We start from the raw sequence: 21430 nt of genomic DNA on the forward strand, positions 1-21430 counted from the left end.
TGTAGCACAGTGTGTAAAGGTGGTGCCTGTGACACCAGTATACATATGAGTGCCGGAGTCCAGTATCATGGCCTCTCCACTTCCAATCCAGCTCTCCAAACTAATGCTTTGGGGAAATACAGTGGAAGGTGCCCTACATGCTTGGCCCCAACACGCACACAGGAGATCAGCAAGGAGTTCCAGACTCCTGGCTTCTGCCTGGCCTAGCACTGGCTGCTACAGGCATCTACGAAGAAAACCAGTGGATGGAAGATCTCTGTTTCTGCTCACTCGGTAATTCTGACTTTCAAATACACAAGTAGGGCTGTTTTAGAAAGTCTGTATCTAACAACAGACTGCTTATGATTGTTTTAATTAATTCATTTATTTGGAAGGCAGAATGACAGAAGAACAGAAAGAAAGCTTTCTTTTAGTTTATTTTATTTTACTGAAAAGACAGATCAGATATACAAAGAGGAGAGACAGAAACATCTTCCATCTGCTGGTTCACCATCCAAATGGCTACAACGGCTGGGGTTTTAAAGTCAGGAGCTTCTTCTGGGTCTCTCATGTGGGTGCAGGGTCCCAAAGCTTTGGGCCACCCTCTACTGCTTTCCCAGGCCATAGCAGGGAGCTGGATGGGAAGTGAAGCAGCTGGGATATGAACCAGAGCTATAGGGATCCCGGTGCTGGGCCACAGATATCTTTCATTTGCTGGTTCACTCCCTAAATGGCAACACCAACCACAGATGAGCCAAATAAAATTCAACAGCTAAGAAGAATTTAACCCAGTTCTTGCACATGAATGCCAGGAGCCCAGATATTTGGGCAGTCATCCACTGCCTCCCAGGTATATTAACAAGAAGCTGGACTGGAGGATGCCATGTCACAAGTGGCAGCTTAAACTGATGTACACATGTCAGTCCCCAAACACTTTTTGAGTCAAACTTTGGCCAGCCTGCTGGAACTATTCACTTCCTTGTAGAATTCAGTTTGAGCAAGAACCCTGACAAGTCACTTAGCTTGACTCTCCATTCCCTGGGTATCTGATTAGTTCTCTCATCTTACACTGGCCCTCAGGGAGTCTAATTCCCTTGCCTGTTTCAGCCAGAAGCCAGACAGGCTGGTTTAGCTCAAAAGCCCCTTACTACTATTGCCACCTCTTAGTAAATGCTCATCCCACCTATTCCCACTGCCTTCTGTGGCAATATTTCCACTTGTACATGCAATATTTGGAGCTGGACCCCATCTCTCTCCTCCGCTGCAAGATCCCATCATCACAGTCCCTGCTGTGCTTTACTATACTTCACTAAATAATTACCTTAATAAACTTTATCCTTTCACCCTAGTTGCTACCATATAGGGAAGTACAGGTATAAAATCCAGAATTCAAATTCCTCCACTCATTTCCTCATTTGCACTAGACTCAATGCTCAGATTTACCTAGTGGCTATCATACTGAACAATCACATATAAAATAAAAATTCCCATCAGGGCTGATGCCATAGCAAAGTAGGCTAAGCCTCTGCCTGCAGCATTGCTGTCCCCTGTGGGGGCTGGGTCAGTTCGCGTGCTGGCTGCTCCACTTTTGATCCTGTGTCTGCTTACGACCTGGGAAAGCAACAGAGCATGGCCCAAATCCTTGGGACTCCGCACCGCGAGAGAGGCCCAGAAGAAGCTCCTGGTTTCAGACTGTTCAGCTCCAGCTGTTGCCACCATGTGTGCAGAGTGAACCAGTAGATGGAAGATCTTTCTCTCTCTGTAATTCTGCCTTTGAAATGAAAACAAATTCTCTTGAAAAAGAAAAAATCCCATCACCACAAAAATTTCTATCGAATAGAATCTAAAATGTAAGGAAATCTAAAATCTAGGTCTTGACTACAATCTAAAATCTACAGTCCAGCATCTAAAACCCATGCCTCAGGGCAGACTAACCACACAGCCACACATTCATTGGATTGACTGCTAGAACACAAAAACAAACTTGGGGCCTTTCTCTACAACACGCAATTTAACCTCCAAACATGTTCTGATGCTCTGCTAAGCTCAGTGGACAAGCCCAGGTAAGAGTCTCCTGACGCAGGGCTGCAGGCATGCGCAGAAGGGGCCTTCTGACTCCGTAGTCCTCACACAGCAGCAGTTTCAGGTTCCATGGATTCAGTGACCCACGGTCAGACATGGTCCAAAAATATGAAATAAAAACGTCCAGCAACAAATAAATCGTAGGGCCCGGCACTGTGGCCTAGATCTTCCTCTCTGTCTCTCCTCCTCTCTGTATATCTGACTTTGTAATAAAAAATAAAATAAAATAAAATAAAAACAAATCATAAATATAAAACTACACAATGCTCTCAACAGCACCGCGTACACATTAGCTTGATCCGCCCCACCCTGGATGTAAGTTCTCCCTTTGTCTGGCTTATCTCCTGCACAAGTGACATGCAAAATACACATAGAAAATGACTGTTATGAAGATACATGAATTCAAACAGTTTTTAATCCAAAATAAATATCCCTAAATTACATTTTTTTCTACCAACTTCTGAAGCCCTCTGCTATCAGTACTGTGTTGGCACTAGTGTTAAAGTCACTCTTACTTTACTTAATAAAAGCCCTAAAGTTCAAGAGTGAACTTTACCCATTTTCTATAATTATCAAGAATGAAGCAGTAACCAGAGAGCTAATCGCAGGCCTCCCCTTCAGCAATCCTGTATTCAGCAACATAGGATTTTCTTGCTGTCAATGTAAAAGGAAATTAACAGTGCCCCAGAATGTTGGAATGAGTGAGTCAAAGCCACAAGTCAATACAATACACTTTCTGGCTTTGTTCTCAGATTATAAATTCCTTGAAAAACGACACAAACTTTTAAATTTCACCTCTGTATACTTCCACAGTCACAATCACTAAACAATCTCATAAATATCTTAGCCAGCTGAGAGGTAAAAATAAAAATACCCAGATAAAAAGAAACTTACGGGCCTGGAGGCATGGCCTAGTGGCTGAAGTCCTCGCCTTGAACGCCCCGGGATCCCATATGGGCGCCGGTTCTAATCCCGGCAGCTCCACTTCCCATCCAGCTCCCTGCTTGTGGCCTGGGAAAGCAGTCGAGGACGGCCCAAAGCTTTGGGACTCTGCACCCACGTGGGAGACCTGGAAGGAAGTTCCTGGCTCCTGGCATTGGATCGGCGCGCACCAGCCCGTTGTGGCTCACTTGGGGAGCGAATCATAGGACGGATGATCTTCCTCTCTGTCTCTCCTCCTCTCTCTGTATATCTGACTTTGTAATAAAATAAATAAATCTTTAAGAAAAAAAAAAAAGAAACTTACCAAACAGATACATCAGAGATAATCACCAATTCGAGAAACATTAACTGGCATGGACACTTGGCTCGGACTGCCCGAGCCGCCTGCATCCCATCGGAGGTCCTGATCTGAGTCCAGGTCCTTTACCAACTCCAACTTCTTGCTAATGTGCACCCTGCTAGCAACAGGAGATGGCTTAAGCAGGTGGATCCGTGCCCCTCCGATAGGAAACAGAAACTGAGTTCCAGGCTCCTGGCTTCAGCCTGGCCCAGTCCTAGCTGCTGTAGGCATCAGGGAAGCCAACAGCAGACTGAAGACCTGTCTTTCTGCCTTTCATTTAAATAATATGCAAAAAAATATTCTCCGTAAGCAGAAACATGGATTGCATTGTAAAATTCAAAATTCCTTTTCAATTACTAATAACTAAATCTTGAGGTGACAATCTCTTTCATATGTTTGAATCGTTATGCTTTTCCTCAGGAGTGTAACGGTGGAACCAGCATTCACTGCAAGATGTCAAAGTGGCCACCTATGGAAGCAGTATTACCAACGGCTCAGCACGGGGCTTGTTTATCCAGAAAGAGTAAAATCAGAAACACTTGGCCCAAGTTGTATGTGGATTACCCTTCGTCTTTCAGGGTCAAACTGTTTCATCAACACCATTACTGAACAGAAACACTGAGAGGCAAGCTCACTACCCAGCAGTGTCCTGGAGGGCAGCCAATCAGCAAGTGTGCAAACATCTGTCCATGGCCACGGCCACAGCTGTCACTAAGAAACTGAGAAGAGCCTTCAGTCAGAGGCAGAAACAGAGGAAATCCTCCACAGCTACAGACACTCATTGTGAAGGACACCAATGCAAAAAGCAACCCTGCAGTCAAAACTGAGGCAAAAGAAAAAAAACTGTAGAACCGAGGCCCTTACATACTAACAATCAGCCTCATTCACAAACCAGAAGACACTTATGCAAAGAGGTAAGTAACTTGTCTAAATGCTTCCAGGAAGTTAAAGCTAGTATACACTTGGTCATTTGACTGTGGTCATACTATATCACAAGGCCTCTCTGCTAACCAGAAGCACCATAAATATTAAAGCATGTGCAAGCAATTCACGGGCAGCTTCCACAGAAATGTGTGCAGTGCTGGAAGCTGCCTTCTGAAGCGTCAGAGCTGTGTGTTCAATGAATGTTTCTTGAATGAATGACCGGAATGTAAATGTTGGAGTCTATTCAGTTCATGCTATTCCTTCTGGTTAAGTTTCCCCATACATTTCTCATCTATCTAGAGGCTGTGAACAAATCAAACATTTTCGGTTCAGCAACATAAAACTTAGTGTTTAAAAGTCCTTCATGCAAACACTTTAAAAACTCCTTCCCCATCTTTGGTCACACATTTGAAAAAGGGCTCTGCACCTGGTTCACGCTGCGGGGAGCGGAATAAGCAGACAGGAAAGGGGTCACCACTTACTCCTTACTCACGACTGCGAAGTTCCCTAGCAGAAATTCTCAAGACAGAAGATATTTTACACAAAATGAGGAGATGTTACTAAAGCGAATCATGTTAACACTGGATTCAGTGACATACCTGCACACAGATGTTCTCACGGCCTTAAAATGATGGGCAGACCTTGAGCTAGTTTTGCCCTCTTCTCCCTTTTCTAAACTCCCTAAAGCTCACACACTCTCATAACCCCAAAACACATGAAACAGGCAACAAGAAAAAGTAAGATAAAAGTTACACTTAGATTTGCTACATACTTACGTAAAAGGAAGCCAAAGAGATTCGAAAAAACATACATTATGCAGTGCTTTAAAAAAAAATCTGTAAACTACCATTTTCATGCCATTATGACTGATTAAAAAAGACTGCACAAGCCACTGTGATGAAAGAAAACCTACACAACACTCAGCATAAACAGAAATAGTTTCTAGATTCTGATGTCTCACAGACAACACACAGGCTTTTCCAGATGAAAAACCCAACCTGTCCCAGTGCAAAGTCAAACCATTTCCTCTCCCAAAGCAGTGTTGGGTTTCTAAGTTAGGAAGTGAATCTGAACACTTGGCAAACAGCAAAAGTGACCCCAACGGTGCTCTTCATGTGTCTAAACACTGAAACACGTAATAACTAACTCAAAATATTCACGTCCCAGAACAAGAGGGCAAAAGAAGCGATTCTTCCCTTAAAATCTCTGACAGGCAGGAAGAGCCACCAGAGCCAAACTCGTCCTGCCTTCCCTCCTCCCTCACCCCTGTCCCCCTCCTGCCTTCCCTCCTCCCTCACCCCTGTCCCCCTCCTGCCTTCCCTCCTCCCTCACCCCTGTCCTGCTCCTACCTTCTCTCCTTCCTCACCCCGTCACCCTTCTCCCTCACCCCTCTCCCTCACCCCGTCCTCCTCCTGCCTCCCCTCCTCCCTCACCCCTGTCCTGCTGGCTCCCCCTCTTCCCTCACCCTTGCCCCCTCCTCCCTCACCCTTGCCCCCTCCTCCCTCACCCTGTCCCCCTCCTCCCTCACCCCTGTCCCCCTCCGCCCTCACCCTTGTCCCCCTCCTCCCTCACCAGTCTCCCTCCTCCCTCACACCTGCCTGAGCTGCTCTCCGGCTGAGCGCCGCCTCCCCCGCCCCCTCAGCCCGGGTCAGCCTCCAGGGACACTTACGAAGGGTGGGTTCGCCGGGACCCTCCGGGCGGGATGGCGCTGGGGGGTGGTGCGGCGGGGTCCGGCACCCGGGGTCCCCCTGGGCGGGCTCCCTCAGGTAATCCTCGAAGCGCACCTGCCGGGCTTCGCCGCCACCCCCGAGCCCCCACAGGCGGTTAGCCGTGCCCCGCAGAAGGCGCCCGCTCTTGCCCGTGAACGTGGTCAAGTAGTCCATGCTGTCGCGGGGCAGGCCGCGCGGGCCGGGGGCCGCAGCGGTCGTCGGTTTCCGCGGCCGTCGCCACAGAAAGCGTGCCGGCCCCCCGCTCGCCGGGGGCGGTGGCTCGGCGCGCCTCACAGCGGGCGGGGGTGGCAGAAGGGGGCGACCCTCTCAGGGCCCCGGGGCGGACCATCGAGGAAAGGCGCACCGTGGGGGGAACGCAGCGGGGACAGAAGTTTTTGAAAAGTTTATTCTGGCGATTCTAAACCCGCAGTCGGGAACAACTTTTCTTGCCAAGGAAGTGCATGCTCCCCGGAACAGACTCAGGGTCAGAAGGTCGGTGGTTTTTGGGCCCGTGGGGCGGGTCCTGGAGGCTCACTCCCCCCGCCCGCCGGGCTCTGGTGGAGCAGGCCTGCCCCGCCCTGCTCCGCCCCGCCCCGGCCCGCCCCGTCCGGGACAGACCGGACTTTCAGGATTGCTGGGGGAGAAGGGCCCTAGGGCGGGGAGTGGGCCCTCCGGGGCCCCGGGCGGAGTGTGGGCCCTCCGGGAGGCCGGGGGACGAGCTGCTTGCCACTGGGGAGCCCGAGATGAGCTTGCGAACACTGGCCTGAAGTTTGCGTGCGCCTTGAGGGAGGGAAGTGGTGACATTTTAAGTTGGTCGTGGGATGAGGAGCTGCTAAGAGTCTGACAATCCGGGACTCCAGTCCTGCCCGGCTCCGTCGCCACGAGGTTTCCTCAGGAGGTCTGCCATTCAGACACAAATGAAAAGAGCTATCACTTCTGATAGCTACTACTCTGTTGACTTCCTGTGAGATGTGAGGGTTCTCTTTCAGGCTCTTTATAGAGTTTGCCCAGGCGTTTTATGCCCTCCTTCCTGGAATGAAAAGCTACCCGAATCTGTCCCCACAGCCCAACAGTGCGGGCATCCTGACCTCAGTCCACAGTTGAGAACTGTGGGAAATACGTTGGTGTTGTTTCTAAACCACCGAGTCAGTGGCGTTTTCTGATAGCATCAGAGGGATGCCGTTTTGTAAGGGAGCTTGGCACGGTTAAGCCCCTCTTCTGAGTTCTAGGAGGAGCCTAGCACTGCTTAAAATCCTTTTGAAAAGTAGTCACTCTGATGGGCTGATTTGGACTCCAAAAACAAGGTTTACATCTTGAAATTTACTGTTTGTCACAGACATACCCAAAGTGTTTTGTCTTTTTCACAAGTGGTTAAACCTGCACTTCTGTGTTCAACTGTAGCAAGAAAATGAGTACTAGTAGTTGTTTCAAGGAAGGATAATGCTAATGGAGAAAAAGAACCCTGACGACTAAGTGCTTTCTAAATTTTGATTTAAACTCAGCTGAGTCCAAGTGTTTACAGAATCCTTTTATTTGTGCTGTCAGCTTTTTTATTCTCCTGATTTTTTTTTTCTCTGAACCTGTCATCATGATCCTGAAGTAATCAAATTCATCACTGGAACATGCTGTTTGCCTTTTCCAGCATCCAGAAAATCAGAGGCCACCCAATGTGATCTGCTACTTTTTTCTTCTTTCTATAAATATTTGCTGTATATTTTTTCTATACCTATTTTGGTACATTTTATTTTACATTCTATATTTTCTACGTCTAATTTTCTATTGTTCTCTACATATTTTCTCTTCAGCCTATACGTGTGTATGTATATATAATTTTCCAGATCTTTCTTTCACAGGAAAAAGATCCTCATTCCTGTTCATGTTTTTTCCTCAAATTTTACTTTTACATCTCGGTCTGGTTTACAATTTCTGTGCCTTGCTGGACTTGGTTATAGGCTATGTCTTTCCCCTTCTAAAATCGCTTTGCTCTTACCGCACCTATAGCAGCCACATACATCCCTACCATCCTTACTGAACAGTATCTGGGGACGGGCCTTTGGCACATGGTGGAGACATTGCCTGGAACACCTGCATCCTATTTTGGAGTCCAGACCCTGCTAATGCAGGCCTGGAAAGCAGCAGCTGACGGCTCGGGTACTTGGAGCCCTGCCGCCCATGTGGAGGAACCCATGTTGTGAACACCTGCTCAGGCTTGGCTCACCCCAGTTGCAGGTATTTGTGGTTTGAGGGGAAGGCACAACTCTTGGGCTGGAGAGGTAGCATAGCACTAAAATCCTCGCCTTCATGAGCCGGGATCCCATACGGTCACCGGTTCTAATCTTGGAGGCCCTGCTTCCCATCCAACTCCCTGCTTGTGGCCTGGGAAAGTAGTTGAAGACAGATCAAAGCCTTGGGACCCTTCATCTGCATAGGAGACCCAGAAGAGGCTCCAGGCTCCTGGCTTCAGATTGGTGCAGTTTTGGTGAAGTTTTTCTTTAACAGACACCTCAAGACACAGAGGGAGACAGTGTAGCTCGATCACTGACCCACAGATTCTCCCCTAAAACTCTTGCGAAAGTGGAGGCTGGAGCTAGGAGTTGGGAGGGACCTCCCATGTGACGGCAGGGATCTAAGTACTTTACCCATGCCAGTGCTACTCCAGGTCTGCATTTGCAGAAAGCTGCCATCAGGAAATAGAGTCAGGAACTGTACTCAGGCACTCAAACATAGGACATGGGTACCTTAGCAGTTCAAACACCCTTTCCCTGTCTTGGCAACACATTTACTAAGACTGAGTTATAAAAATCAATCTACCATAAACAGGAGGTTTTATTTATGGACTGTCAACGTTCTTCATGAAGTCATGCCAAACCAGGCTTTCTTGATTACCGTAGCACTGAAGTAAGTTTTGAAATTGGGAAGTGAGAACTCTATTTGCTTGTTGAAGATCATGAGTTATTTGCATTCCATGCACATTTTAGCACTAGCTTACCAATTTCCTTAAAGAAAACGAAAAGCTGTAACTTGGACTTGAATTTCATTAAATCTGTGGCTCAGTATGGAAGGTGTTGCGATATTCACAGTATTAAGTATTCCAATTATATAACCCTTCATTTTCTTTCAGCAGTGTTTACAATTATCAGTATATAAATCTTACGCTTTCATTAAGTATTCATATCTATTTGCCTTTTCATTATAATGAACCTAATTCTTTTTTTCTACAGAGGTTGTCACTGTTATTGTATAGAAACAATTAGATGAACAGTGGTCTTAGTGTCTCACAGCTTTGGTGGACTCATTCATAAATTCTATTGAAGTGGCTTTCTTCAGATTTTCTATGAACAAGATCAATGTGTCATCTCTAAACAAAAACATCAAAATTTTCTTTTCCTTCCCAATTCAGATGACTTTTGTTTCTCTATCCACAATCAACCCCAGCTGCACCTCAATTATAAAAGCAAACAGAAGTCGCAAGAGCAAATACTGTTTCACTTTTGACTCTGGAAAAATCTTTTACCATTAAGTATGTCATTAGCTCTAGGGTTTTTTTGTTATGTTTTGTTGATGTCCTTTATGAAATTTAATATATACCAATCTATTCCTAAGTTTTGAGTGATTATATGATGAAAGAATATTGGATTTTCTGCTTCAATTCAGATGATCTTGTGCCTTTTTTGTTCTATATTCTGTGTTTATATCAACATATGCATGTTAAACAAACTGCCTTCCTGTAGATAACACTTAGGAATGGGCAAAATATTCTGCTAGATATACCTGGTTTGCATTTTGTTGAGAGTTCTGGGCCAATGTCATAGGTATTCTGCAGTTTTCTTCTCTTGTAAAGTACTGGTCTGGTTTTGGTATTAGGGCAATACTGGTTTCTTAGAAAAAGGAATGTTCTCCTAGTTTGGGAGGATTTCTGGATTTCAAGACTTCTTTAAATGTGTAGTAGAATTCACAGTTGAAGAAGGCTGAGCCTTGGTTTCTCTTTTAGGGAAAATTTTTTATTAGTACCACCCAATTTCTACATACATACAGATTTTCAATTTTTCTTTTACTCAGTTCTGGTCATTTTTGCCTTTCTAGCAATTTTTCAATTTGATATAATTCATCTAATTGGTCATTCATAGTATTCTCTATTTTTCTTGATATCTTTGATGATATCAGCTCTTTCAGTCTTATATTTTTGTGCGTTATTTGAGTAATTTCCCTTTTTTTTTTGTAGGTCAGGTTACTCTTCCTTAAAGCTTGTCAATCTTAATTGATTTTTGTGAAGAGCAAACTTTTGATTTATTAATTTTCTCTAAGTTTTTTTCCTACTTTCTGTTTATTGAACACACATGCTATTTTTTGCTACTTCCTTCCTCCTACTTGCTTGCCGCATCTTTTCTTTTTTGTTCCCTTGCCCCCCACCTGCTAGTTTCGTAAGGTGAAAGATTAGGCTATTAGTTTGAGATCATTTCCCCTAATGTTCAAGTCAATTTTTACAGCTAACCAATCCACTAGTTTCATTCACATATTTTGACAAATCATATTTTGGTATAAAATAGTTTTACTTTCACTTATTTCACAATATTTTCATATTTTTATAAATCATTTTCCAATTCAGTTGTTTAGGAGTACATTTTTAAAATTCTCCGCATTTGTGAATTTCCAAAATTTCTCTGTTGATGATTTATAATGTTTCCATTTTTATCAGAAAAGATGTTTGGCATAATTTCAATCTTTTAAAAATGAGTATTTGTTATGCTCTAGTTTCAGATCTATCATGGAGAATATTCCCTCACTTTAAGCTTTTCCCCTATTACCAAATCCACATTTGCTGCCTCTCTTCAGATCCCACTCAAGCTCATTCCTTAGCAGTTTGTCACCCGTTCATTCAGCAAGTTCCCAATAGGCCCTGGTGTACAGTCCCCATGCCTATGGTATGCTCAAGGGCAGCCCTACATTTCTAGAGATCATAAGGACCTGCATGCACTGGTTTTGTATAATTAGAGATTCCTTTACAAATATATTACAAAATTATTTTAAGAAAATAATTTCTTTTAAAGTAATGTCAAAAGGATTAAAAAGCTTGGAAATAATGCAAACCAAGGAAGTTCAAGACACACACACTGAAACAAGAATGTTAAAGAAGACCTCAATAAATGGAAAGCTATCCCATGTACATGAATTAGAAAACTCAATATTATTAAATGATCAAATGTCACACATTCTATGTCAAGTTCCTACTGTGTTCTTCACAGATATGAAATAATCTATCCTCAAATTTGTGTGAATTTTTAAGGGGCCCCAAAGTGTTATTACAATATTTTTTAAAAGAACAAAGTTAGAAGACTCATATTTCTATTTCAAAACCTAGTGTAATGTTATAGTAGTTAAATCCATAGTGCTGACAGAAGGAAAAACACACAGATCTAATGGGACATAGGATTTAGCAATGACTATATTTGGTAAATTTCTTTTTTTAAAGATGCAAACTTTGTCTAATGGAGGAAAGAATGGTGTCCTCAATAGATGTCACAGAAATAACCAGATATCCAGATGCAAAAAAAAAAAAAAAAAAAAAGCCCTTTACTTGACACCAAATAGCAAAGTAAATTCAAACAATTCAAACTAGATAAAAGGCATAAATATAAGAGCTAAAACCAAGGAATGCAAAGGGTTAGTCTTCTTGCTGTTAGAAGTGGCAATGGATTCTGAGTGAAGACAGGGAAAATGCAAGCAGCAGAAGAAATATTTCTTAGTCCTAACATGAGAAATGCCAACTGCAGTAACAGCTAATAAATACTACTTTACCCTCAGAATAACAATGGCCAAAAGTGTATTAATACTTTGGTGACACTGGGCAAAATCTCTCCTTTCCATCCATTATTAGAGGAGAAAGAGCAATGCAATTCTATAGGCCTATTTAGCAGAATCTACATTTTTAGAGCTCCATTTCTTGTTATTTAAATATATAGGCAAGTATGTAATTTTCTATCTACACCTGCCACATATTGAAAACCCTGTAAGTCCAAATGAAAATGGCAAAACATTATATGTAGATAAAATGGAACATATTTCAGCCATTAAAAACAATTAGACAGTTCTTGCTGCACCTTATTATAGAAGAATATTTAAAATATATATATCTAGGGGCCAGTGCCATGGAACAGTAGGCTGGGCCTCCACCTCCAGTGTTGGCATTCCATATGGGGTCTGGTTCTGCTCCACTTCAGATCTAGTTCTGTGTGGCCTGGGAAAGCAGCAGAGGTTTGGCCCAGGTCTTTGTACCCCTGCATCTATGTGGAAGACCCACAGAAGGCTCCTGGCTCCTGGCTTCACACTGACCCAGCTCTGGCCATTGTGGCCATTTGGGGAGTAAACCAGCACTTGGCATGTGGTATCCTCCCATGTTTGTAAATACTTTGAGAAAATGAAGTTATCTACATACACATACATATTTATATTAGTAATATTTTGATTGGAAGATATAAGAAACTAGTATAATGGTTGCTTTGTGAGAACTGAATGACTGAGGGATAAGAGGAAGCCTTAATTTTAAATGTGTGTTTTCTGTACTTGATTCATCTATTCAAGAATTATTCTTGAAGTTTATATAAGACTTTCTTCCAACCATTCAGCTCCTATCAACCGTCTTTCAGAGACCGTACCTTTCATTCACCCCTAAGAAATGTGTAAGCCACTGTTTCTAAAAGTGCTCTGAGAATCATTCATATATCAACTGATGTCACCTGAAAGTCAGTACAACTGGCTTCCAAGCCAGCACTCGCTCATTATTAAGACCCTGGTTTCAAGCCTGGCATGGTGGCCTAACAGCTAAAGTCATCACCTCATACTTCCTGGATCCCATATGGGCACCAGTTCTATTCCCGGCTTCCCACCCAGCTCCCTGCTTGTGGCCTGGGAAAGCAGTTGAGGATGGCCCAAAGCCTTGGGACCCTGCATCTGCATGGGAGACCTGGAAGAGGCTCTGGGTTCCTGGCTTTGGATAAGCGCAGCTCCAGCAATTGCGGCCGCTTAGGGAGTGAATCAACAAACGGAAGATCTTCCTCTCTGTCTCTCCTCCTCTCTATATATCTGATTTTACAGTTTAAAAAAAGACCCTGGTTCCTGAGTCCAACTTCAAATCCCAGCTTTACCACTGAGTAGGAGTGTGATAGTAACCCCCTGCCTTGGCCACTGTGTCCTTCAGATTCCTATTGGTAGAATACAGAGAATACATATTGAAAACATTTAACAGTCCAGTACAAGCAATATGTCATTAAGAGACTTTGAAATGTCTTATATCCTTGGTAAATATGAGTTACAATACTGTCTAACAAAATATCTTCCTGGGTTACACTCTTACTGCACCAGCGTGGGAGACCCGGAAGAGGTTCCTGGTTCTCAGCATCGGATTGGCACAGCACCAGCCGTTGCGGCTCACTTGGGGAGTGAACCATCGGAAGGAAGATCTCCTTCTCTGTCTCTCCTCCTCTCTGTATATCTGACTTTGTAATAAAAATAAAATAAATCTTAAAAAAGTCAAATGCTTTAAAAAAAAAAGATAGGTCATAGTAACTCATATTAACTTACTATACAATTATTTCAGTACTATTTTTATATCATCTCGAAAGTCATAATTGCAATTCTACAATTATAACCCCAATACTCCATACCTAAATTGTGACCTTTGGAGTATTTCCACTCAGATTTCTGAGCAGCCACGAAGGAGTATACTGCCTTTTGGGACTAAAGTTGTCAAAACTCAAGAAAATTTTAAAGTCATTAGGAAACAATCAGAACCCTCAAACACTTTAATTCTTTTTCTCCTGAAGGTTTCTTTTGTGCCTGATCCTTCTGTGAGGTTGGGGGTGGAGACTGTTTATCTATAAATAGAATTGTGCAGATAGTGAGGAGTTACTCTTACCTTCTGTTTCTATATCCAGATGAATGTTTCCTGTCTAACCTTGTTCCACTTTTTTCCCATCTTAATTCTATAATAGGGTTTCATGTTTTATAATAGGGTTGCTGCAACTTCTTGCAGTAATGGAATAGAATGTTGATGCTTACACTTAACATGGAATGTTGGTAAGTGCATACTTGGATTTATTCAATGATCTATTTTGATATATTAATTTTACAAATTAATATTAGATAATTTAAAGTTACACAGCATTTACTTACATTTTTATAGAAGTTTTATATTGGAATTACTAGAAAAAAAAAAAGTAAAACAGAGTCCAGTGCAGCGGCTCAGTGGCTAAATCTTCGCTGTGCATGCAGCAGGATTCCATATGGGTGACGATTTGTGTCCTGGCTGCTCCACTTCCTATCCATCTCCCTTTCATGGCCTCAGAAAGCAGTAGAGGATGGCATAAAGCCTTGGAATCCTGTACCCATGTGGGAGACCCGGAAGAAGTTCCTGGCTCCTGACTCCAGATCAAATCGACTGCAGCCATAGTGGCCACTTGGCAAGTAAACCAGCAGATGGAACCTCTTTGTTTCCATTTCTCCTTTTCTCTGTAAATCTGCCTTTCCAATAAAAATAAATAAATCTTTTAAAAAACAAAGAAGAAAGGAAAACAAATGGCAAAACATGTTGAGAAGAACCTATTATTACTTATTATATACTTTTATGTCCAAATTCAGATTTCAACTGGTAATTAGGTAGTTGATTTTCTTTTCTTCCTGGGTGCTAGTGTATTAATCTAGAGTTGTTTCAACAGAAGACGAATGAAGCATGTCAATAAAAAGAAAAACTGCCTCCAAGTCCTATAATCTCTTTTAGAGTGTTGGGCAGAAGAATCAAGTTGTTACTAATATGTTACTTAATTCAGCCATGGTCATAAAGAGCAAACTGGTAAGTGCGGAACATAGTGTTTGAGGGGCAGAAAACCTACTCCTCTTCCCAAGGTGTATGGGGGTTGCCTGAATCCCCACCACTCAATCCAAACGCTATTTAGGAGAGATGATAACTATGCCAGGTGCATCAGCAGCCTAAAGGTACTCAGCCTTTCAGAGAGAAATCCAAACCTGAATTATCAATTTTGGAATGATCCAGTGTTCACCAGCTAACATTAATTGTAATGTAGAATCAGGCACTATCACTTTCTCCTGATACAATTTTAATTCTTAGTCTTTCCAGAAAGCAGGAGACTCAGCCATACAGCCGTATTAAAAACCAATCTTTGCTGCCCTAATGATGCAGATAAGGGTATAATGACCTAGAGAGTTGAGGTGCTCTGCCTCTCCCTGCAGCACCTAAATCCCAGCCTATATTCTGTGTGGCAGAAAACCACAGTTTTTATGAAACTGCTGCCTAGAACCTGTGACAGCTCAAAATAACCAGATCTGCTGGCAGCTCTGTCCCACAGGTGATCTTTTTCTATTTTTAAGGTCATTAACATAAGATTATGTGGCTGACATTCCTAGGACTATCACGTATCTAATGCCATGGTATTTCCAAAACTCCCCAAAAAGGAGAGAATGGGCTATATTCAAGGTTCACCAAAACTCCAATCTTTAGGAATATTCAATTAAATTCCACATCCCAGCCATCATCCTCAGTGCTCACAGATCACATCAAGGGATGAACCCAAACCTCCTTAAGTGCAGCTCTTTCTGGAGTATGCCCATGTTTCTTCTTGAAGTGTCCTTATGCTTAGCTCGCAAATACACCTTGTTCCTCAGCTCATCTTTACCTACATGTGATCCCTGAATTCTTTCTTGCCATTCAATAACACTAACAGCAGGTTTGATGGAATGCATCACTACTTCCAGTCACCTGTCAAGAGAGAAGGGTGCATTTCCTGGGACTCTAAAGAGTTCTCAGTGGCTCCACAGCCAACAGTATTTATAGAGTGAGCTAAATAAGGACTGGTGGCAGCTACTATGTACCTACCCTATTGGTTTCTGGGCGAGAGAAAGGAAGAGTGAATATGTCACTCTTCAAATGTACAGGCAGTGAACAACAGTGACAGACCCTCAGATTGAGGTGGTCCTGCTGACACCTCATAAATAAGCCCAATCATTTATGTTTTTTTGTTTAAGTCTTACGTATCGTGTAGTGTAACTAAGTGTACTATTTCTAGTTTCTCCACTCCAGTTTGTCCTTCCACTGTACCCAGAGTAATTTTCAACTCACAGATTTAAGAATTTCCTTCCTGTGCTTTAAAAGCACTTTATCACAGAAGCAGCTTTCTGTGGGTAATTAGAATCATCTGTGAAACTTTTTTGAAAATCAAAATTCCCCGATTATATCTAGAGATCTTGCTTCCAGAGTTCTATGATAGAAATTCAGATATCTGCATTTTCCAGTTATGACTCACATTTGAGAGCTGCGATTTGATGCATTTTCCAAGTGTTTTTCCCCATTTGTAGTTCATACTAAGTTACATACCAATTTCTGATTTGGGGCCATTAAAGTAGTTCTGGCAATGACTGAACAGAAATGGTGTGTGTGCTTTAGCTGCATGTGTAAAGAACACCATCTAAAACAACAATGGTGTTTGTTACATTTCAGTTGCCCTGCTCCTTCCTCATCAGCCCATAATAGGATATGCTCTGGAGGGATCCAGCCTTCTTGAGACTGGATTGCTTAGTCACCATATGGCTCGGTTCTTCTTGTCTCTAATCTCAGTCAGAATACTGTAAGTAATATGAGCAAGAAAAATATCAAGAAATAAACATGTACTACCATTTATTTATTGAGAATTTGTTTTCTTTAAAATCAGAGTCAACAGTGCCCCTCTTTGAGCCCTTCTGTGATTTGATAAGACGTAACATATATATCATGCTAGGCTCACTGTGTTTTTCATCTTGGATGAGAAAATGTAGATTAATTACCTTCAGACTTCAGCCTGTCCTTTTAGACCAGGTAATGACAGACTGTGGCCCATAGACAAAATCTGGCCTCCCACCTGTTCCTATAAATCTGGTTTTAGTGAAAAAGAGCCAGGCTCATTTATTTATGCCATGTCTGCAGCTACTTTGAGGCTATAATATCACAGTTAACTAGCTGTGTCAAGGACTTTATGGCCCAAAAAGCTTAAAATATTTACTCCTTGGTAATTTTCAGAGAAAATTCTGGTGACCTATATTCTACAATGCTGAGACAATGCTGTATTTCAGAGGCAAATTTGTTACTACTCAAGTTGTTCATAAGAACATTCAATGAAATATAGTCAAAGGGATTCACAAGGCAAATGTAAGAGATTCCCTTTAAGGTTGACAATGGCTACCATTTATTGGATACATTCATCTAAAGAAGTATGAATCCACTAAATAAGACCATCACCCAGCTCTCATTTGTCATAATGCCACATGCTTGTTAAAAGTCTTTCTAATGTGTAGAAGATGAGGTCCTGACTCCAACGATCACCTCTCTTTGTGTTTCTACTCTTCAGCAGTTTTAAATCTGCAAGGTTTCTATACATGACAGCTCCATTTCAAACCTCATTTTTTGTTTTTTTGAGGTTAGGATTTCATGTAAGAGCAGTTTTCTGACAGATCTCTCTGGTAGAGAATGGTGCACTGTCAGCACACCTGATTCTGGTTTGTCCTGGGCACATGGCAATGCTACATGTTTAAGCTTCCTTTATGGTCATGGGTGTTCAAGTGACTTGTTTCTATGCAATGGAAGGACTATACATATGATGTGTGTTTTTCACAAGAATGCCCACAACAGCTTCTATTTGCCATCATCCATGTTCTTTTCGTACCTTTGGCATATGAGCTTAGTGACCTGAAAAACCATTTACTAAACATGGCAGAGCCACAAGATATAAGAACCTGGGTTCCTGAATCCTCTCTTGCAGAACAGCCATCCACCCATCACACAGTAATTCCAAGTTTGCACTGTAGAGAGAAATGAAGTTCTACTGTCCTTAAGTCATTTTACGTATTTGGACAGTTGTAGGACAGAATATAGTTTCCACAAATATACTATGGGTCCTGTGAGATTCCTACCAAAACTTCTGTGCCCACATATGAAAACCTCCTAACTCAGTTTTCTGTACAAAGAATTTTCTACTCATACAAATGTGCATTGACATTTCAATGTTCACATAAACCTTAGCCTACAAATTTCAATTTTATAGTATTCTTTTTTCTTTTTTCTTTACTATTTGGTATTTTATTCATAATTAAGAAATATAAAGTAAAATAGGCTTTAAATTTGTTCTGCATTTTCGTAATCTGTTAGACAATGCATAACTTCCTCAAAAGAGAACCTCACCCATCTTTGTTCTCCTTCAATGCAAAACTTCCTTTAGCATGGAATGCTGCTACCTAGATGTTTCTTTGTACTTTAGTCACTTTCTAACATTTATGTGTCACTTTCCTTTTTGTGTCTGGTAACATGTCCTTCCACTTTTGTTTCTCATAATAGCTAAATTCAGAGAATCTGTTGCCAAATACTTCTGGTTTGTCCCCATTTTGCTTTCTCAATAATACCACTTGTGACATTGTTGTCAGAGCTTGAGTCGTGGGGATACGTGTCACCTCTTGAATCAACCCTAATCCTTCATGGTCTGTCTCTCCTTACTAGTATTCAGTGAGGATAAGGACTACCTTCACTCTTTAAAACATGGCCTGGAACGCAGATACCACATTTGCTGAATGAATGGATGTCTTCCTTTTCTCTTAATCTAAATATTCACATTCCCACAACCAAAGAACCAGATGGACTTCAGCAGAGCTTACTCTCTCTCCATTATTATTATCACCAATGATCTGATACCTTTCTCTTCAAGAATGGTTCTGGGCTGCACATTTTAGTGCATCTATGGAACTTAATAGTAATCTCTATGCGTTAGGATACAGATAACAAGTAGGACACTCCTGAATGATTTCTATGTACAGCAAGACTGGGAATTATTGCAGGCCTCAGTTATTCCCATAACTTCTGACAACAGTAAATACTACGACATTGTCTTGTTAGGGGCCATTATACAACAACGAACATGTCAGAATTGCTTACAATGTATGTACTATACTAAGGTTCTTTTACTGTTATCTCATTTAAATCTAAAATGTACACTTTGAGGGAGATTAAGAAATCCTCTTTTGCAGAAAAGGTGATTAATGTCAGAGACGTTAAGGAAGGCAATACTGTTAAACACACTGCTATACTCTCTCAGATGGCTAGCACAGTGGCTCCACAGGCTAGCCTGTAAGCTCCAGCATCCTATGTGGGCACAGCTGGCATCCCAGCCATCTCACTTCTGATCCAGTTCCCTGCTTATGCACTGGTAAAGAAGTGGATGATGATTCAAGTTCTTAGGGCTCTGTACACATGTGGGAGACTCACAGGAAGCTCCTGGCTTTGGATCCAGGCTCAGCTCCAGCTGTTACAGCCATTTGGGGAACGAAATAGTGGATGAAAGATCTTTCTATCTCAATCTCTCCTTTCTGTAAATCATTATTTCTAATAAAAATAAGTAAATCTTTAAAATGAGTCTCTCAGATATTCTGCCCCTAATTTACTGATGTACATAGCACACAGCATTTCAATTAGAGAAAATTTTACAATCCTTATCCTTGTAGTTTTGCCAGATAAACCAAATTTCCAGCAGACTTGAATTTCAAAGGAAAAATGAATGATTTTTTGAGGGTAAGTCTATATTAAATGTTGCACAGGACAAACCTATAACAAATATTCAAATTTTGCAAAGCATCCTTCATTTTCACTTGCCACATATGGAAATACTACCCCCGGAGATTTTGGCAATGTCTGGAGGTATTTCTTTTGTCAAACTAAAGGTATGCTACCAGAATGTAATGGCTTGAGGACAATCAATATTACCCCAGATTTCATAGTGCTCAAGATGGCCCACACCGTAAAATATTATGCAGCATCAAGTGTGCATGTCAAGGAACTCTGGCCTAGAAGATGTGGGGAACAACTAAGCACCTCATATCCACATCATGCCTCTAGAAACATTTTTAGTCTGTTTAAGAAACTCTATTTCATCCTGTAATAGTGTTTTTTGAGTTTGAACTTTAGTCTGTGTTTAGAAACAGCTTGCAACCATGGAACCTGATACCTCTTCATGTCTTTTACAGTGAAGTAGAACAGGTTTTTGTCACTTCCCAACATAGCCACGTGTACTTGCTGTCTCAGCCTCACATTTTTACTTAGTATTTCCAAAAGCTTGCAGCTTATCTAAAAATACTGTTATTTGAAGTCCCCTTTGCATCCAATTTGACTTAGCAAGTATCACCAAGAAACCTGCTAATGAATGAAGGGTGTGATCGAAGTCCACATGGCAAAAGGAGAAGACACAACATAATCTACTGCTGTCTACGGACATACCACGCTGAACGTGCCCTATCTAGTCTGATCTCGGAAGCTAAGCAGGGTCGGGCCTGGCTAGTACTTGGATGGGAGACAAAATAATCTACTGCTAATAGAATGACACAACTCTTACTAGCAATGAATACGTTGCGTCATATGTTCCATTAGCCTCATGTCATGCCATGTATTTCATAACTACCACCATCATGAAGATACTTTCTGAAAATTCTGATAAAATATTGAGGTGAACTTTTCAATGATTTCATAGAACACTAACATTTGTTTAACATGAATAAGTCTAAGTAAATTTATTATATACACATATATAAGTATATTTGATTTTGGAATCTGCAAAAAAACATTGTGATCAAATAGGGTATATTTGCTAAGAAAAGCCTGGTCTATTTCTTCAAGAATTTGAACTTAAAACATTGAATAATTTGCAGAATTTTAATTTCAGATAACAGGGTTTGACTTTCTATGATATAAATTCAACATCTAACTTACTTCTACATATTACTAAATATTGATTTGCAATGTAACAGATTTTTTTTTTATTCAAAGGATAGGTCTTTACTTCCTATTGATTTATTGCTATTCAGACATCTAAAAACACATGCAGGTGTGGAAACAGAGTTTCGTGATTAGGATGCAAGTTGGAAAACCTGCGCCATGTCTTGGAGACTGGCTTTGATACACAGCTTCTGCTTGTACTCTGGCTTTCTCATGTTGCAGACGCTGACAGGCAACAGGGATGACTCAAGCAGTTGGGTTCTTGCCAACCACATGAGAGACTAGGTTACCCAGATTGAGTTCCCTGTAATTTTATAAACCTCAGTCACTGTGGACATTTAGGGTGTGAACAAGTGGATAAGAATACTTTCTCTTACTCTCAGATGTTTATATGCACACACACACACATACACACACACACACACACGATGTTACTTGACTTAAAATAGTATATGTCCCAATAAACCAGCACAGATTTTTAAAAAATCAAAGTAAAAATGTAATTAATACGCCTAATCGTAGCTTAGCTTATCCCACCGTACTCATGCTCAGAACACTCAATATCAGCCCATGTTTAGCAAAACTAGCTAATACCATGCCAATTTCATAATGAAGCATTGAGTAACTCCACATAAATGCTTTCACTACTGTATTCTGTAG

General features: G+C 41.6%; 1 protein-coding gene across 4 annotated transcripts in view; it reads right to left on the minus strand.

Moving 5' to 3' along the window:
- OXR1 (oxidation resistance 1) overlaps positions 1–21430 on the minus strand; it is a 327815-nt gene that overhangs the window by 69910 nt on the left and 236475 nt on the right. For 2 of the 4 annotated variants that reach the window (XM_058668556.1, XM_058668553.1), the window contains exon 1: positions 5937–6232. The exons of the other annotated variants lie outside the window; for them this stretch is intronic. In XM_058668556.1, the coding sequence (XP_058524539.1) occupies positions 5937–6150 (214 nt within the window). In that variant the 5' untranslated portion in view covers positions 6151–6232. Of the gene's footprint in view, positions 1–5936; positions 6233–21430 lie in introns of those variants that run through there. 4 annotated transcript variants of the gene reach the window in all.

This window comes from Ochotona princeps, chromosome 9, assembly GCF_030435755.1.
Source record: "Ochotona princeps isolate mOchPri1 chromosome 9, mOchPri1.hap1, whole genome shotgun sequence".
Classification (NCBI taxonomy): Eukaryota; Metazoa; Chordata; class Mammalia; order Lagomorpha; family Ochotonidae; genus Ochotona; species Ochotona princeps.